General features: G+C 46.1%; 1 protein-coding gene and 1 non-coding gene across 2 annotated transcripts in view; one reads left to right on the top strand and one right to left on the bottom strand.

Moving 5' to 3' along the window:
• Positions 1-668: 668 nt before the first annotated feature.
• On the bottom strand, positions 669-741 carry TRNAK-CUU. The gene has a single exon. It is a non-coding gene; the product is annotated as a tRNA-Lys (tRNA).
• Positions 742-1,166: 425 nt separating this feature from the next.
• NRM (nurim) overlaps positions 1,167-16,202 on the top strand; it is a 39,186-nt gene continuing 24,150 nt past the window's right edge. Inside the window, exons 1-3 of the mRNA XM_030197386.1 lie at positions 1,167-1,475; positions 14,301-14,500; positions 14,579-14,755. Coding sequence (XP_030053246.1) covers positions 1,322-1,475; positions 14,301-14,500; positions 14,579-14,755 — 531 coding nt within the window. The 5' untranslated portion in view covers positions 1,167-1,321. The remainder of the gene's footprint in view (positions 1,476-14,300; positions 14,501-14,578; positions 14,756-16,202) is intronic.

Below are 16,202 nucleotides of genomic sequence, written 5' to 3'. Positions count from 1 at the left end.
ACATGGGTGGATGGAGGGCAGGAGGAGAGGAGGGTTGCTGGACATGGATGGAGGAGAGGGAAGGGTGAAGAAGGAGATGAGAAGAGGGCAAAGGAAGAGAGGAGAAAAACTGCACATGGATGAAGAAAATAGGCAGAAGCTGAGGACCAGAAATGAAGAAGAAAGGAAGAAAGGAAAGAAATAAATGGAAAGGAAGCCCTGGAAATGGAGTTAAGAGGACAGATAGCAGCAGAATTGGACACTGGGCCAGCATGATCAGAAAAACAAAGTCACCAGACAACAAAGGTAGAAAAAATCATTTTATTTTCATAGTGTTTGGAATATATCCACTTTGAGAATCAGGTGCTCAACATTAAAAGTTTATTTTTATTTATGGCATTTTATCCCACATTAAACATGAATTAGATTGCCCCCTTCTCCCCCCCCCCCTCCCGCAGGCTCTCTCCCCGGCTATAAGCAGCTCTTGCTAGCCCCCCCCCCTCCCCCCCGTCAACCACAACCCATATTGTGCTATATTATATATGGATGGGAAGATCTGTATATTTCCTGACCTGAGTCAGGAATATAGAATTGTCCTGCATTTGAGTTAAATTTAAAACTGCAATAAATGTAAAAAAAATTAAGTCAACACTTCCATATAATGAATTTACAACTAAAATATGAAATTTCGCCCAACGTGGGGCTCGAACCCACGACCCTGAGATTAAGAGTCTCATGCTCTACCGACTGAGCTAGCCGGGCTCCTTGTAAGTATTCGCCCTGCTAGCTTTGATAAAATATATGCCACACTCACTTCTACTTTACATTGTTTATGAATAAAAGCAGAGTAATTCAAAGCGATTTAAACAAAAATTCCCTACTAAAATCGTTATATACACAATAGTAAACGAAGTTAAGAAAATGTGTGTTTTTTTCTTTTCACGTCCTTTGTTCTCCACCCCGTTTCGCATTTACATTTCTTCCTTCACAACCTTTGTTCCCCACCCCATTTCGAGAATGGTTTATCCCCATGCAAATTCAAGTCCTAGCTAGGATCAACCATGAAGACACTCCGGGGGGGGGGGGTCTGAGGGGGAGGGGCCCGTGCATCCCCTCTCAGCACCGCCCTCCCGCGCTCCACTACCCGACCACACCCAGCCAAGGGCGCGCGACGCCTAGACCGTTGGGAACGCTGTTTTGCTTTTTCCAACCCACTTGGAACATCCCATTCCGAAGAGGGGAGATTGGGACGCAGGTGGCCGCTGTAACCTGTAGAGAGGGGCTAGCGCGCGGCAAAATCCCCCCCTTCCTTTCAGATCTCTCCGTCCTCTCGGCCGCGGTTATGGCGGTCTCCTTGGTTCGTGCTCTGCCCCTGGCTGCCCTCTCCCTTCTCAGCTTCCTTTTCGCTTTCTGCACGGCCGCCGAGTTCGTACGTTTTGTCTCCTTTAGTGCCGTCTTCCGCAATATCAGCGGCGGCCTCCCGCGGCACGAGTCGGGTGAGAGAGCCAGGGGGTGGGCGAGGAGAGAGATCTCCTCAGAAATGTAATTGACAGCGATTGGTCTGTGCTCTAAGTGCACTTTTAAATGAATTTAGTATAAAATAATGGCATATAATGTACATAAAGTGACTAGCCAGTGATGAATATATGAAAAAAAAAGTTACATTAAGATCCCATAATAAATTACTGTTCCAGTTATAAGTCGACCTATTTAGTTTATTCATTTGATTTTGTAAGTGAATATGAGCTAATGTAGTCATAAGTTAATGTTCAGTGAGTTTGAATAAATATTTTTGAAGTTTAGGCAGAAATGCTGTGCTTAATGTATGTTACCCATTTATTAAGTCATATTTTGTCAAAAGTTCTAGGCGGGTTATAATTGACAACTTCAGAGGCAAAAACAGTGGGTCTGTTATGTCTTCTAATTGTGCTTCCAAATTGGCTCTCGAAATTTACCAGGGCTGAGAGTGTCTAGTGAAATTTTAAGTACAAATGCTGACTCCTAAATGTAAGAGCATTTAAGAACCAGAAAATGTGGTAAAGGCAGTTAGCTCAGCAGAGTTTTAAAAAGGTTTGGACAGCTTCCTAATGGAAAAGTCTGTAAACCATTATTAAATTGACTTGGGGAAAATATTTCTGGGATAAGCAGCATAAAATGTTTTGTACATTTTTGGGATCTTGTCTGGTATTTGTGACCTGGATTGGCCACTGTTGGAAACAGGATGCTGGGTTTGATGGACCTTTGATCAGTCCCAGACCAGTATGGCAATACTTATGTAACACAATAATGTAACTAGGGGTGGTGACTGGAGTGGATTTAGGGTAGGGGGGGGGGGGAGTTAAGAGATTATTATGAGACCAGTATTAAAAATCAGTACTAAATTAAGTTCTTGAGTCTAGGCAAATAAATGGGAGGCCTAAATTGTTAAGCAAAACATGAAGATGAATTTTCAGATAAAAACTTAAAAGGCCCTTTTATTAAAGTTTAGCCAGTGCGAAATGCTAAGAAATCTATACTGTAGGTATAAGATGGGCTTCTTAGCATTTAGTGCGCGCTGAGTTTTAGTAAAAGGGCCTTTTAGCTGTTTGATAATAGGGCCCAAATGTAAGGGCTCTTTTACAAAGCCACGCTAGCAATTCTGGCCCATTCAATTCCTATGGGCATTATCACATTTGCTGTGCTAGATTCGCTAGTATAATATAATGAAGCATGCATAAATCTCATAACCTATTCTTCAAATACTTGCATAGAGAAAAAAAAAAGCTGTGACCTTGGGATTGGTGATACTTTAATGTCTTTTATGTAGTTTCAATAATAAACTTTCAGTAACATTCAATGGTAACTATGAAATGGATTGATACTGTAGCAAAAATTATTTAATACTGTATGTGGGAAGAATGTTAGAATGTACAGAGATACTGTTGATATTTAAGTGAAAAAGTTTTAGTTACAAAGGTGGTAGGTCTTCAAGCAGGGATCAGTCAGGGGATGCTAATTTGGGATTTGACCTATTCTGCATGTTAGTGCTGTTCTGTTACTGAGCCAGCAGGGTGATTCTTTATATTCAGGGTTGCTAACGTAAAATATTTTCCATATCATCATGCTGATCAATCCATAGACTGGTGGGTTGTGTCCATCTACCAGCAGGTGGAGATAGAGAGCAATCCTTTTGCCTCCCTATATGTGGTCATGTGCTGCCGGAAACTCCTCAGTATGTTCTCTATCTCAGCAGGTGGTGGTCACACACAGCAGCAGCTCTGGCTAGGTCTCCAAGCCTAATTCTTAGGTTTTGTTGAGTACCTGGGGTTGAGGGCTCTTCTTGAGCAAGTGCAAACTACTACTACTACTATTTAACATTTCTAGAGCGCTACAAAGTGTACGCAGCGCTGTACAAACACAGAAGAAAGACAGTCCCTGCTCAAAGAGCTTACAATCTGGTGGTGCCAGGTCCCTCCTTTTCTCCCTCCTCCCGCTGGCTCCGTTAAAAAAAAAAAAAAAAATTTGAACGTCCTTTAAGGGCGTTTATTTCAACGTTTATATCAGCGTTTATTGCAGTTGCTCACTGGGACACCAGTTCATTACAGCTCGGAGCGAGAAGCAGATAATTTTTACCTTTTGTAGCGGGCAGGGGGTTCCCCGATCGGTCTCCACGTGGCTTTTGGCGTCGGAGGGCGAGGGCACGAAGAATCGCTCCCCGGACCGCGTAGGCGGGGATGCGGGGGTTTCAAAGCCTGAATCGCTTTTTTTGGGCGTCAGTTTGGAGTCCGGTCAGTGTCCCGGTTCTTCCTCCAGTGCGGCGGTTTTTCCCGCCATAAGCGCCCATCCCCCGCAGCTCGCCCCCTCCATTTTGGCCGGCCACTCTGCTCGGACAGCTTCTTGGGCCTCCCTCAAGGTGGGAGACGTTAATGCTATGGTCGCCCTTGATTCGGGCGACGGCAAGAAAGCTGCCAAAGTTAAGAGCCGTTCTTCCCGCGCGGCTCCTTCTCGGAGTTTCGCGCCAGACGCCATTTTGTATGCACAGCATGTTTCTCCCCCGCTCTTGCGAGCGCCGGTTGAGGGTGCGTCTAGGGCCGTGGCCCAAGCTGCAGAAGTGCACAGTTTGGGGGGTTTCTCCCCTGAGTTCATTTTGCTGCTGCATCAGGCTTTTCTTATGCAAAACACTGCCCCTGCTCCCCTGTCTGATAAAGGGGTTGAGGCCTCCGGAAGCAAACGCCCTCGGGTGGATTTCCAGGCCCTAGAGGATTCTGTCTCCTCTGATGTAGATGAGGGCAGCGTATCTGAGTTCTCCCAACAGTCCTTTGGAGATTCCTTGGAGGAGACGGATTCCCGCTCGGATGGAGCGGATGACCCCTTTGCAGCATGGATCTTTCGCTCAGAGGATTTGCCCAACCTGTTAGCGCAGGCCATGAGCATTTTGAAGATTTCCTCCCCGGAGGACGTCTCTCCCTCAGCCTCTGCTGGCTCTGCCATTATGCTGGGGACGAAGCGCCCGCCTAGAACCTTCTACGTGCATGAAGCCATGCACACCTTGATTTCGGCTCAATGGGATTTCCCAGAAGCGAGCCTTAAAGTGGCTAGGGCTATGTCCCGCCTCTATCCTCTCCCTGAAGGTGAACGGGAGGCCTTTCTTTGGCCTACCGTGGATTCTTTAATCATTGCGGTGACTAAGAAAATGGCGTTGCCGGTGGAAGGTGGCACGGCCCTAAAGGACGCCCAAGACAGAAGATTGGAGGCGGCCTTAAGGTCGTCCTTCGAGGCGGCTGCTTTAAGTTTGCAGGCCTCAGTTTGTGGCTCCTATGTGGCCAGGGCGTGTCTTACGATTGTGCAGCGGGCTTCCCCCTCGGATCCTTCCTTGTGGGCTGATTGGCCGGCCCTGGAATCGGGCTTGGCCTACTTGGCAGACTTGCTGTATGATGTCTTGAGAGCCTCGGCTAAAGGTATGGCTAAGACAGTCTCTGCGCGGCGCTGGCTTTGGCTGAAGCATTGGTCTGCTGACCACGCCTCTAAGTCTCGCCTGGCTAAGTTGCCTTTTAAAGGCAAGCTGCTCTTTGGGGTCGAGCTGGACAAGATTGTGACCGATCTCGGCATGTCTAAGGGCAAGAGGTTACCGGAGGTCAGGGCTCGGGCCAGTGGTGCCCGCCCCGGTTCCTCCAAAAGACGGTTTCAGGAAGCCCGTCGGTATCGCCTGGGCAAGTCGGGCTCCTCTGCCCCCTCTTCCTTCAAAAGGAACTTCTCCCCCAAGCAGCATTCCTTTCGCAGAGACCGCCGTCCCGGAGGTGCGTCCTCCGGTCCTCCCCCAGTGTCTTGTACCCAATGACGGGGCCCTGGTCCATGGCTCAGAGCAGATTGGAGGACGCCTATCCTCGTTTCTGGGCGAGTGGACCAGGGTAACTTCAGAAGCTTGGGTGCTGGAAGTCATCAGAGACGGCTACTGTTGGAATTTATTGTATTTTACATGCATTGCCTGTCACCTATTATTTCTCTGTGATTACTCTGTGACCTCTGATGTGAATTACTTAGAGAGGTCACACTGCTATGCAACTTCCTGTGGGGGATAGATGCAGCACATGCAGCACATGGAGCTCATGATCTCTCCTAACCTGAGAGGATCTATGGTGGTGTGAGCATCCATTACCATCTAAGCACATGGAAGGAGCTGATAATACAAATGTATAGTAATATGTATATATAAGCCTGTCTGATTATAATCTAACTGCAAACTGTGAGTAAACAGATGTTTTGTTACTTCAACTTTAAAGTGACTCAGCAGTGAATTATTCAGGGGTGAATGAGAGAGAGATGAAGAAAGAAATTAACATTTCTAAAGCTGAAGCTGTGTGTACTAAAATCTGCTAATTATTTACTACAAATAATCCAACAAAAGGGTTATGGGCCCAGGGCCAGGAATTGAAAAAGAAGAGAAATATTACCAGGCAGAAAAAAAGGCCACATTTTTCTCTTAAGTTTTAAAGGAAAGATTCAGTTTGTCTCTCTCTCCCCCCACACAGCAGACAGAAGGCTAAGAAAATGGCTGAGGGAGGAAATTCACCATTTTTCTATTCTCTCAAGGTGCCTAGATTAACTGAGTTTAATTATCGGCAGTGGGAACTAAGATTCATATGTCTCCTTCGAGCAAAAAGATTAGATATATGCTTAGACCAAGACAGAACAGCTGAAAATATGGCTGAATGGGACAATGCAAACTATTATGTGAAGTGCATGCTTTTGGAAGCTCTCTCAGAGAAACAAGCCATATTAGTGGAGGGAAAAGATACACCAAAGGACATTTTATATAAACTGAGAACTATGTATGCAACTACATATGCAAAGCAGCAACCAATTTGGTTAGCAGAGTTGAATGAAACCAAATTAAGGGATAAAAGTAAATGTAATGATCACATTATGCATCTTATGTCTTCATTTCAAAAGTTAGAACTTTCTGGAATTCCCATGTGTGATGCATTGAAAAGAGCATTTCTTTTTACCTCACTATCAAAGAAGTTTGATGTTTTTAGGTCTGTAAATGAGGCCATTGAAGGGCAATCTTTTGAACAGGCAACATCAAAACTAAGGCAGGAATGCATAATAAATGATTCTGAGGAGATGTGTTCTCAAAGTCAGTCAGAGAGAAATGAAACAAATTTCTTGGCAAAGAACAGAGGAAAGCGGAGCTATGGGAAAACTCCACCCAAGGGCAAGCTGATTTGCTACTCATGTGGAAAGGAGGGACATGTATCTAAATGGTGTAAGGAAACACAAAACACTCCCTCTAGCTCACCTAAGCCAATGGAACTAAAGAATTTTCAAACCAGGAAATGTATGAAGGACAAAGATAAACACAAGGGCTTTCTAATGGCAGAAAAATCTTTGACTATGGTAAATAATAATTCAAATGAAAGTACTTGGATTTTGGATTCAGGGAGCACATGCCATTTAACCAATTGTAAAGATTTCTTTCAGGAAATGTGTCCAGAGGAAGGTATTCTTAAAACTGCAAACGCAGGGACTGCTAAGATCCAAGCAAAAGGTATTGGATTCTTAAAATGCAAAGTGTCTAATGAAGTTAAAGAGATTCCTGTAAGTGATGTCTTGTATATTCCCCAAGCAGTTTGCAATATGCTTAGTGTATCTACATTAGATAAGAAGGGATTTGTGATTCATTTTGAAAACAGTAAGTGCACAATCTCTAAAAATGATGAAGTGTATGCTGAAGCTTTTATGCATAATGATGTTTATAAACTGAGCATTTCAGGTGAAGCCTCACATATGGCGCAAGTAAGGAAGAATGATGGTAAATGTAGTCTGGAAATCTGGCACCGCCGCCTGGGACATCGTGATTCTAAGGTGATCCAGGATCTTTACAGTAAGCAACTAGCCACCGGCATTCAGATAAGTGCAAATGCTGGTAAAATGGAGAAATGCATAGACTGTGTTACTCAAAAAGGTGTGAGACCCTCATTTCCTGCATACACAGGAAATAGGAGTAATAAAGTACTGGACTTAATACACAGTGACTTATGTGGACCGTTTAATATCCCATCATTGGGAAATAACAGATTTGTGCTAATATTCTTGGATGATTTCTCTAGATATTGTGTGGCCTATTTGCTGAAAGAGAAAAGTCAAGTCACAGACATGCTGAAGAAATACGTAGCCATGGTGAGCAATAAATTTGAAAGAAAACCAAAGGTTCTTCAGACCGACAATGGTGGTGAGTTCACTTCACAAAGCATGCGCACATTTCTAGAACAAGAAGGCATTCAACATATCACAACAGTAGCTTATACACCAGAACAAAATTCTGTTGCAGAGAGAAAATTTAGGTCACTTGTGGAAATGACCAGATGTATGCTGTCAGATAGCAATCTCCCTAAAAGACTATGGGGGGAAGCCATTCTCACAGCAGTGTACCTACAAAACAGAATGCAAACTAAAGGCGCGGAGCGCACACCACATGAGACATGGCATGGTAGGAAGCCAAACCTGTCACACATAAGAACATTTGGAAGTACAGCATATGCTCATGTACCAAAGCAAAGAAGGCATAAGCTGGATTCCACAACAGAAAGGGGCATTTTAGTTGGCTATACTCCAGGACACAAAGGATATAGAATTTTGAATCTGAAAACTGGCATTGTTGGCATAAGACATGTTACATATTTTGATGAAAACAAAAGGGTTGATAAAGGCTGGATTATCCCAGATGAGCCTTATCATCCAGAATATGAAACTAGAACCATAATAGACATGCCAGTGTATATAAATGCCATACCAAGGCAGATGTCTGAAAGCAACTCATCTGTATCTAACGAGGAACAGGCAGAGGAAACAGACACAGAAAGGATCATTGAAGAAGACAGTACAGTTGGAGAAGGGGAATCAATTGGAGAAGAACTCTCAGATTTTGAGGATGCGGAAAGGTCAGACCAACCTGTTGTCAGACGCTCATCCAGGGAAAACAAAGGTGTTCCACCCCCAAGACTGTCTTACCTAACAAAGTCAGCAGAAGCTCAAGAGCCCTTAACATGGGATGAGATTGAGAAAATGCCAGCAGAAGAAGCTGCTGAATGGCATAAAGCTGCACAAGAAGAAATTGATGCATTGGATAAAAATAATACTTGGATTCTTACAAAATTACCTCCTGGCAAGAAAGCTATAGGATGCAAATGGGTATTCAAGTTAAAAAGGAATGCACAAGGAAAAGTGGAAAGGTATAAAGCCAGATTAGTGGCAAAGGGATATCTTCAAAAATATGGAGAAGATTTTGATGAAGTGTTTGCACCTGTAGTGAAACACACGACAATCAGAACACTTCTGAGCATTGCAGTCTCAAAAGGCATGCAAGTCAACCACATTGATGTGAAAACAGCATTTCTTCACGGAGATATAACTGAAGACTTGTACATGGAACAGCCAACAGGTTTCATAAATACAAAACAAAGACAGCTAGTGTGTAAATTAAACAAAGGTCTTTATGGATTAAAGCAAAGTGCAAAATGTTGGAATGAAAAATTGCATGAAATATTGACAAATTTAGGATTTAAGCAAGGTGAAGCAGATAAATGTTTGTACACTAGGTGCACAAATGGACAATATGCATACATTTTAGCTTTTGTTGATGATCTGCTCATTGCAAGCAAAAGTGAGCAAGAGTACAAGGACATTGTAAAGTGTTTAAACCTGAATGTTGAGATAAAAGAACTGGGTAATGTGTCATACTATCTTGGTATAGAAATTGAGAAACAAAATGATGGTTCTTATCTTCTAAGCCAGAAGCAGAAAATAAATGAGCTTATTGAAAGTTTAGGTATGCAAGATGCCCAAGTTGTAAGCACTCCCATGATCACTGATTTTCTGAAGGATGAAACAGTAAGAGAACCTTTACCAGATAACATCCAATATAGATCAGCCATAGGTAAGCTTTTATATCTAGCTACCACATACAGGGCTGATATAGCAAATGCAGTAGGAATTTTGAGCAGAAGGGTCAGCTCACCTACCAAATCAGATTGGACTGCAGTTAAAAGGATGGTAAGGTATTTAAAGGGTACCATTGATTGTAAATTAAAGATTTCAGCCAATAGTAATCCAAAACTAATATGTTACTGTGATTCAGATTGGGCAGGGGATCATTCTGATTATAAATCCACAAGTGGATATGTGTTTATGTATGGAAATGTACACATTTCATGGGCCAGTCATAAACAAAGTATTGTGAGTTTGTCTTCTACAGAAGCTGAATACGTGGCCGTATCGGAAGCGTGCAGAGAACTGATGTGGATTGAAAAACTTTTGCTGGATTTTGGAATAGCTGAAAAGAAACCAATCCAGATAATGGAAGATAATCAGAGCTGCATCCGACTGTCACAGAATGACAAGGTTCAGTCACGCACCAAGCACATCGCAACGAAATACCACAACGTGCGAGAGTTGGCGAAAGAAGGGGTCATCAGTCTACACTATTGTCACACCAGTGAGATGCCAGCTGACATCATGACCAAACCGTTACCCAGAGAACATTTTGTGAATCTGCGTATAAAGCTTGGACTTTGTATGAATAAATAATTGCATGACAGTTATGCATGAGAAGGGGTTTGTTGGAATTTATTGTATTTTACATGCATTGCCTGTCACCTATTATTTCTCTGTGATTACTCTGTGACCTCTGATGTGAATTACTTAGAGAGGTCACACTGCTATGCAACTTCCTGTGGGGGATAGATGCAGCACATGCAGCACATGGAGCACATGGAGCTCATGATCTCTCCTAACCTGAGAGGATCTATGGTGGTGTGAGCATCCATTACCATCTAAGCACATGGAAGGAGCTGATAATACAAATGTATAGTAATATGTATATATAAGCCTGTCTGATTATAATCTAACTGCAAACTGTGAGTAAACAGATGTTTTGTTACTTCAACTTTAAAGTGACTCAGCAGTGAATTATTCAGGGGTGAATGAGAGAGAGATGAAGAAAGAAATTAACATTTCTAAAGCTGAAGCTGTGTGTACTAAAATCTGCTAATTATTTACTACAAATAATCCAACAGCTACAAGCTACAGTTCTGCCGACCCTTAAGAGACGGATTTGTGCACTCTCCCTGCAAGTCTCCGGTCAAAGCTGTAGCAGTGCAGCAGACTTTGGACAATCTGATCCGCCTGGGTGCGGTCGTTCCGGTGCCAGAAGATCAGCTTGGCAAGGGACGTTACTCCATTTACTTTGTGGTACCAAAGAAAGGAGATTCTGTACGGCCTATCCTCGACCTCAAAGGGGTCAATCGGGCCTTGAAAGTTCGACACTTCCGAATGGAGACTCTCCGCTCTGTTATAGCGGCAGTGAAGGCAGGGGAGTTCCTGGCATCCTTGGACATCAAGGAAGCTTACTTGCATATTCCCATCTGGCCTTTTGCGGTCCTGGGCCGACACTTCCAGTTCAGAGCCCTCCGGTTCGGGTTGGCTACTGCTCCGCGGACCTTCTCCAAAGTAATGGGGGTATTCGCGGCCTTCCTACGCAAGGAAGGAGTACAAGTCCATCCTTATCTGGACGACTGGTTGATCCAAGCCCCCTCTTATGCAGAGTGCGGCAGAGCTTCAGACCGGGTGATTGCTCTTTTGAGCTCCCTGGGGTGGATCATCAACTGGGAGAAAAGCCAGCTGCGCCCAACTCAGTCCCTGGAGTATCTGGGAGTTTGTTTCGACACCCAAGTGGGCAGAGTGTTCCTGCCAGAAAATCGGATTGTCAAGCTTCAGGCTCAGGTGGACCAATTCCTAGTAGCCTCTCCTCTTCGGGCTTGGGACTATGTGCAGCTGTTGGGCTCTATGACGGCCACGATGGAAGTAGTGCCCTGGGCCAGGGCCCATATGAGACCTCTACAGCTCTCTCTGCTGCAGCGATGGACTCCAGTCTCGGAGGATTACGCTGTGTGCCTTCCCTTGGATCCGGTGGTGCACAAGGCGCTGAGCTGGTGGCTGAGGCCAGACAAGCTGTCCGCAGGAATGCCTCTTTGGACCCCGGAGTGGGTTGTCGTCACGACAGACGCCTCTTTGACGGGCTGGGGAGCCCACTGCTTGGGAAGGACAGCGCAGGGGCTCTGGTCTCCTGCAGAGGCAAAGTGGTCTATCAACCTCCTGGAACTCAGAGCCATTTGGTTGGCGCTTTTGGAGTTTCTCCCGGTACTGGCGTTGAAGCCAGTACGGGTCCTGTCGGACAATGCCACGGCTGTGGCCTATGTCAATCGCCAGGGAGGTACAAAGAGTGCCCCTCTAGCCAAGGAGGCCATGAATCTATGTCAGTGGGCGGAAGCGAACCTGGAACAGCTGTCGGCGGCCCACATTGTGGGAGTCATGAATGTCAAGGCGGACTTTCTCAGTCGCCATACCTTGGATCCCGGAGAGTGGCAGCTATCGGCTCAGGCGTTCTTGGACATCACGAAGCGCTGGGGCCAGCCGAGCCTAGATCTGATGGCGTCATCGGCCAATTCCCAAGTGCCGCGTTTTTTCAGCAGAGGACGGGACCCTCGATCTCTGGGAGTAGATGCTCTTCTCCAACAGTGGCCGACACAGGAGCTTCTCTGTGTGTTCCCGCCCTGGCCCATGTTGGGCAGGGTGCTAGACTGGGTGGCAAAGCATCCGGGCCGAATAATCCTGGTGGGTCCGGACTGGCCCAGACGTCCCTGGTATGCGGACTTGATCAGGCTCTCAGTGGACGGCCCTCTGCGGCTGCCAGCGGAGCAGGGCCTGTTGCATCAGGGTCCCGTGGTGATGGAGGATCCCTTCCCCTTTGGTCTTTCAACCTGGCTATTGAGCGGCAGCGTCTGAGGAAGAAGGGCTTCTCAGACAAGGTCATCGCCACTATGCTGAGAGCGAGGAAGCGCTCTACTTCTACTGCTTACGCCAGGGTTTGGCATACCTTTGCATCATGGTGTGAGGCAGGCTCTCTTTCTCCTTTCACTGCTCTGATTTCTTCAGTGTTGGCGTTCCTGCAAGAAGATCTGGAGAAAGGCCTGTCGCTCAGTTCCCTTAAAGTCCAGGTAGCGGCTCTGGCTTGCTTCAGGGGTCACCTGAAGGGTGCTTCCCTAGCCTCGCAGCCAGATGTGGAGCGCTTTCTCAAGGGAGTTAATCACCTGCGCCCTCCCCTGCACTCAGTGGTACCTGCGTGGAATCTCAATCTGGTGCTAAGAGCCTTGCAGAAGCCGCCTTTTGAACCCTTGTCGAGGGCATCTCTGAAAGACCTGACGTTTTGGTGGCTATCACTTCAGCCAGAAGAGTGTCCGAGCTCCAGGCACTATTATGTCGAGAGCCCTTTCTGCAGTTCACTGAGGCAGGAGTGTCTATTCGCACAGTGCCTTCCTTCCTGCCCAAGATTGTTTCTCGCTTCCATGTGAGCAGCTCTGTCTACCGTCCTTTCGTAGGGAGGACTACCCAGAGGAGTACTCTGCTCTCAAATATCTAGATGTGAGACGAGTCATCATCAGATACTTGGAAGTGACCAATGATTTCCGGAAGTCGGATCATCTGTTTGTGCTGTTCGCAGGTCCTCGTAAGGGTCTGCAGGCTGCCAAGCCTACAGTAGCACGATGGGTCAAGGAAGCCATTGCAGCGGCTTATGTGGCCGCGGGGAAGGTGCCGCCTATCCGGCTGAAGGCTCACTCCACTAGAGCACAGGCGGCCTCGATGGCAGAGGCTGGGTCCGTCTCTTTGGAAGTGATTTGTAAGGCGGCAATTTGGGCATCGCCTCATACCTTCTCCAGTCATTACCGCTTGACTGTGGCTGCTCGGGCGGAGGCCCGGTTTGGAGCTTGTGTTGCGGTCAGGGATTTCTATGTCCCGCCCTGGGTGAGTACTGCTTCGGTACATCCCACCAGTCTATGGATTGATCAGCATGATGATATGGAAGGTAAAATTATGTATCATACCTGATAATTTTCTTTCCATTAATCATAGCTGATCAATCCATATCCCCTCCCAGATATCTGTACTGTTTATATTCTGGTTGCATTTCAGGTTCAAGTTTAGTCTTCAGTTCCTGTTCAGGAGGACTTCGTGTTCAAGTTTTTTCAATTGAATTCTTCAGGAGTTGAGACAATTTTGTGTTACAGTGAGCTGCTGCATTCCTCTCCCCTCCGTTTTACGGGGCTGGACTGAGACCTAAATTCTGCCGGCCCTCCCTCCCGCTTCGTGCGGCTGTAGGACAGCTTTGTACCCCTCCTGCTTCGGCAGTATTAGGGTCAGTCAGCTCCTCCCGCGGTTGCGGTTGCAGAATAAGCCAGATCCCCCCGCATCGGCGGGTGTGGTGTCCCTCCCCCGCTCCGCGGGGATGAGCTGGACAGATTCCCCTCCCCCACTTGTGTGGGGATGAGCTGGGTTGATTCCCCTCCCCCGTTTTGGCGGTGGTGAGCTGGGCAGAGTGTCCCTTTGTGGGTGTAATTCTCTAAGTGCTGAGTCCTGCGGATGGAGCTTTGATATCGACATACTGAGGAGTTTCCGGCAGCACATGACCACATATAGGGAGGCAAAAGGATTGCTCTCTATCTCCACCTGCTGGTAGATGGACACAACCCACCAGTCTATGGATTGATCAGCTATGATTAATGGAAAGAAAATTATCAGGTATGATACATAATTTTACCTTACTAGCCTGTTCTCAAGTGTTTTTGGGGTTTTTTTTCTTTAAGATAAGGTGCACATCAGTAAAATTTTGAAGCATGAATGCCTTCCTGCCTGGTTCAAAGATGGTGGTGGTACCTGGGATCTGTTTTCCTATCCTAGAATGTGTAGGGATTTTTTCCTGAAACAACCCTCCGTTTTTTTCCCCACAGAGGCGGCAAGTCCCAAATGGAACGTTGCCCTGCAGGATTCCAGAGTTCTACAGCCTCTGGGAGTTAACCTGGCACTCGTTGCCCTATTTGTACTGCAGCATAGCTTAATGGCCAGCCACACAGTGAAGCAGTGGACTGTGATGTGCTTCGGGGTCCTGCAAAGATCTGTGTATGTCTTTTGTACTGCCCTTGCTCTGCAGGTAAGGTCTGCCATGTTTGGAATCACTGTTAAAGAAGACCTACCTTTTATTCAAGCTCAAATCTGCTTCCTTTCACAGGTGCTGATAAGGTATTGGCAGCCTGTGAAACATGGCCCCTTCCTCTGGAATGCCTGCACAGAGCCTTGGGGCACTTGGATCTCCCTAATCTGCTTTATCCTTCACTTTGTTGCCTGGCTAGTCATCTGCAGTATTGTCCTCATCTTTGACTATGCTGAGCTGATGGGTCTAAAGCAGGTAAGAGGAAAGGAGCCGGCCTTCAATGCCCCTGATGTCATAGATGCCCTAACTTTTGGAGTGAGAACTGTCACGTTTCCTAGCCAGAGATGGGTAACAGTAGAAAACAGAATTATTTATTTATACTTTTTATGCTTGGCTGCATAAGTCTGGGTTTTTTGATTAGTGAGTCAGTTGATGAAGGTTATAGCATGGCCTGGTGACCTGGCAAGCTTACAACATGGGCTTGCAGGTGTTGCACTGTGGTCTATTAGGATGTTGCAGTCCTTGACAGATTTTCCCAGGGCCACCGAGAGACAAAGTTGGGCCCAGGGCAGTCTTAATATCCCCCCCCCCCCCCCCCCCCCCCCCCCCGGTTGTTTGAATGGAAATGAACCACCTGGTTGTGAAGCAATAATTTACTGCTCTGTTTCCCCCGCTCCTGTGCCGGGCCCCCTGCTGCGTCCCCATGTGTGAAGGGAAGCTTGGTGGTGGGCAGAAGGCTGGATTGGTCCTTCTGTGCCAAGGTGGGACACAGCAGGAAGGAGGACCTGTGGCTGGTAAAGCTTTATTTACGCTGATGAGGTGACCATTTAATAATGATATTAATAAAATTCTGAACAGTATTAAATCAGAATTGGACTTAATAGAATCACGGGCATCAGCATTCAAACTAGAATTACAGGGGAAAACTAAATTTCTAGTCTTTACAGACCTGTTTCATTCCTACCTTACTAAAGAATTCACCATAGACAATTGTAAATATCCATTAAAAGAGAAAATGAAAATACTGGGTATAACACCTTTCTTTTGAGCCTCAAGCATCAGCAATGGTAACGAAAGTCTTTAAAGCTTTATGGCAGTTCAAAAGAATCAGACCTCTTTTTCTCTAAAGAATTATTCAGAAGCTTAGTTCAAACTATACTGTCCCATTTCGACTATTGCAAAGCAGTTTCCATATCATCAAGCTGATCAATCCATAGACTGGTGGGTTGTGTCCATCTACCAGCAGGTGGAGATAGAGAGCAAACTTTTGCCTCCCTATATGTGGTCATGTGCTGCCGGAAACTCCTCAGTATGTTCTCTATCTCAGCAGGTGGTGGTCACACACAGCAGCAGCTCTGGCTAGGCCTCCAAGCCTAATCCTTAGGTTTTGTTGAGGCCTGGGGTTGAGGGCTCTTTTGAGCAAGTGCAAACCTGGTGGTGCCAGGTCCCTCCTTTTCTCCCCCCTCCCGCTGGCTCCGTTAAAAAAAAAAAAAAAAAATTTTAAACGTCCTTAAAGGCGTTTATTTCGACGTTTATTTAAACGTTCATTGCAGCTACTCACTGGGACACCAGTTCGTTACAGCTCGGAGCGGCAAGCAGGTAATTTTACCTTTTTATAGCGGGCAGGGGGTTCCCCGATTCTTCTCCTCGTGGCATATGGCGTCGGAGGGCGAGGGCGCAAAGGGTCGCTCCCCGGATCGCT

The sequence above is a fragment of the Microcaecilia unicolor genome, chromosome 3 (assembly GCF_901765095.1).
Source record: "Microcaecilia unicolor chromosome 3, aMicUni1.1, whole genome shotgun sequence".
NCBI classification, from domain to species: Eukaryota; Metazoa; Chordata; class Amphibia; order Gymnophiona; family Siphonopidae; genus Microcaecilia; species Microcaecilia unicolor.
The sequence above is the reverse complement of the archived record's forward strand: the minus strand, read 5'-3'. Positions and strand labels throughout refer to the sequence as shown.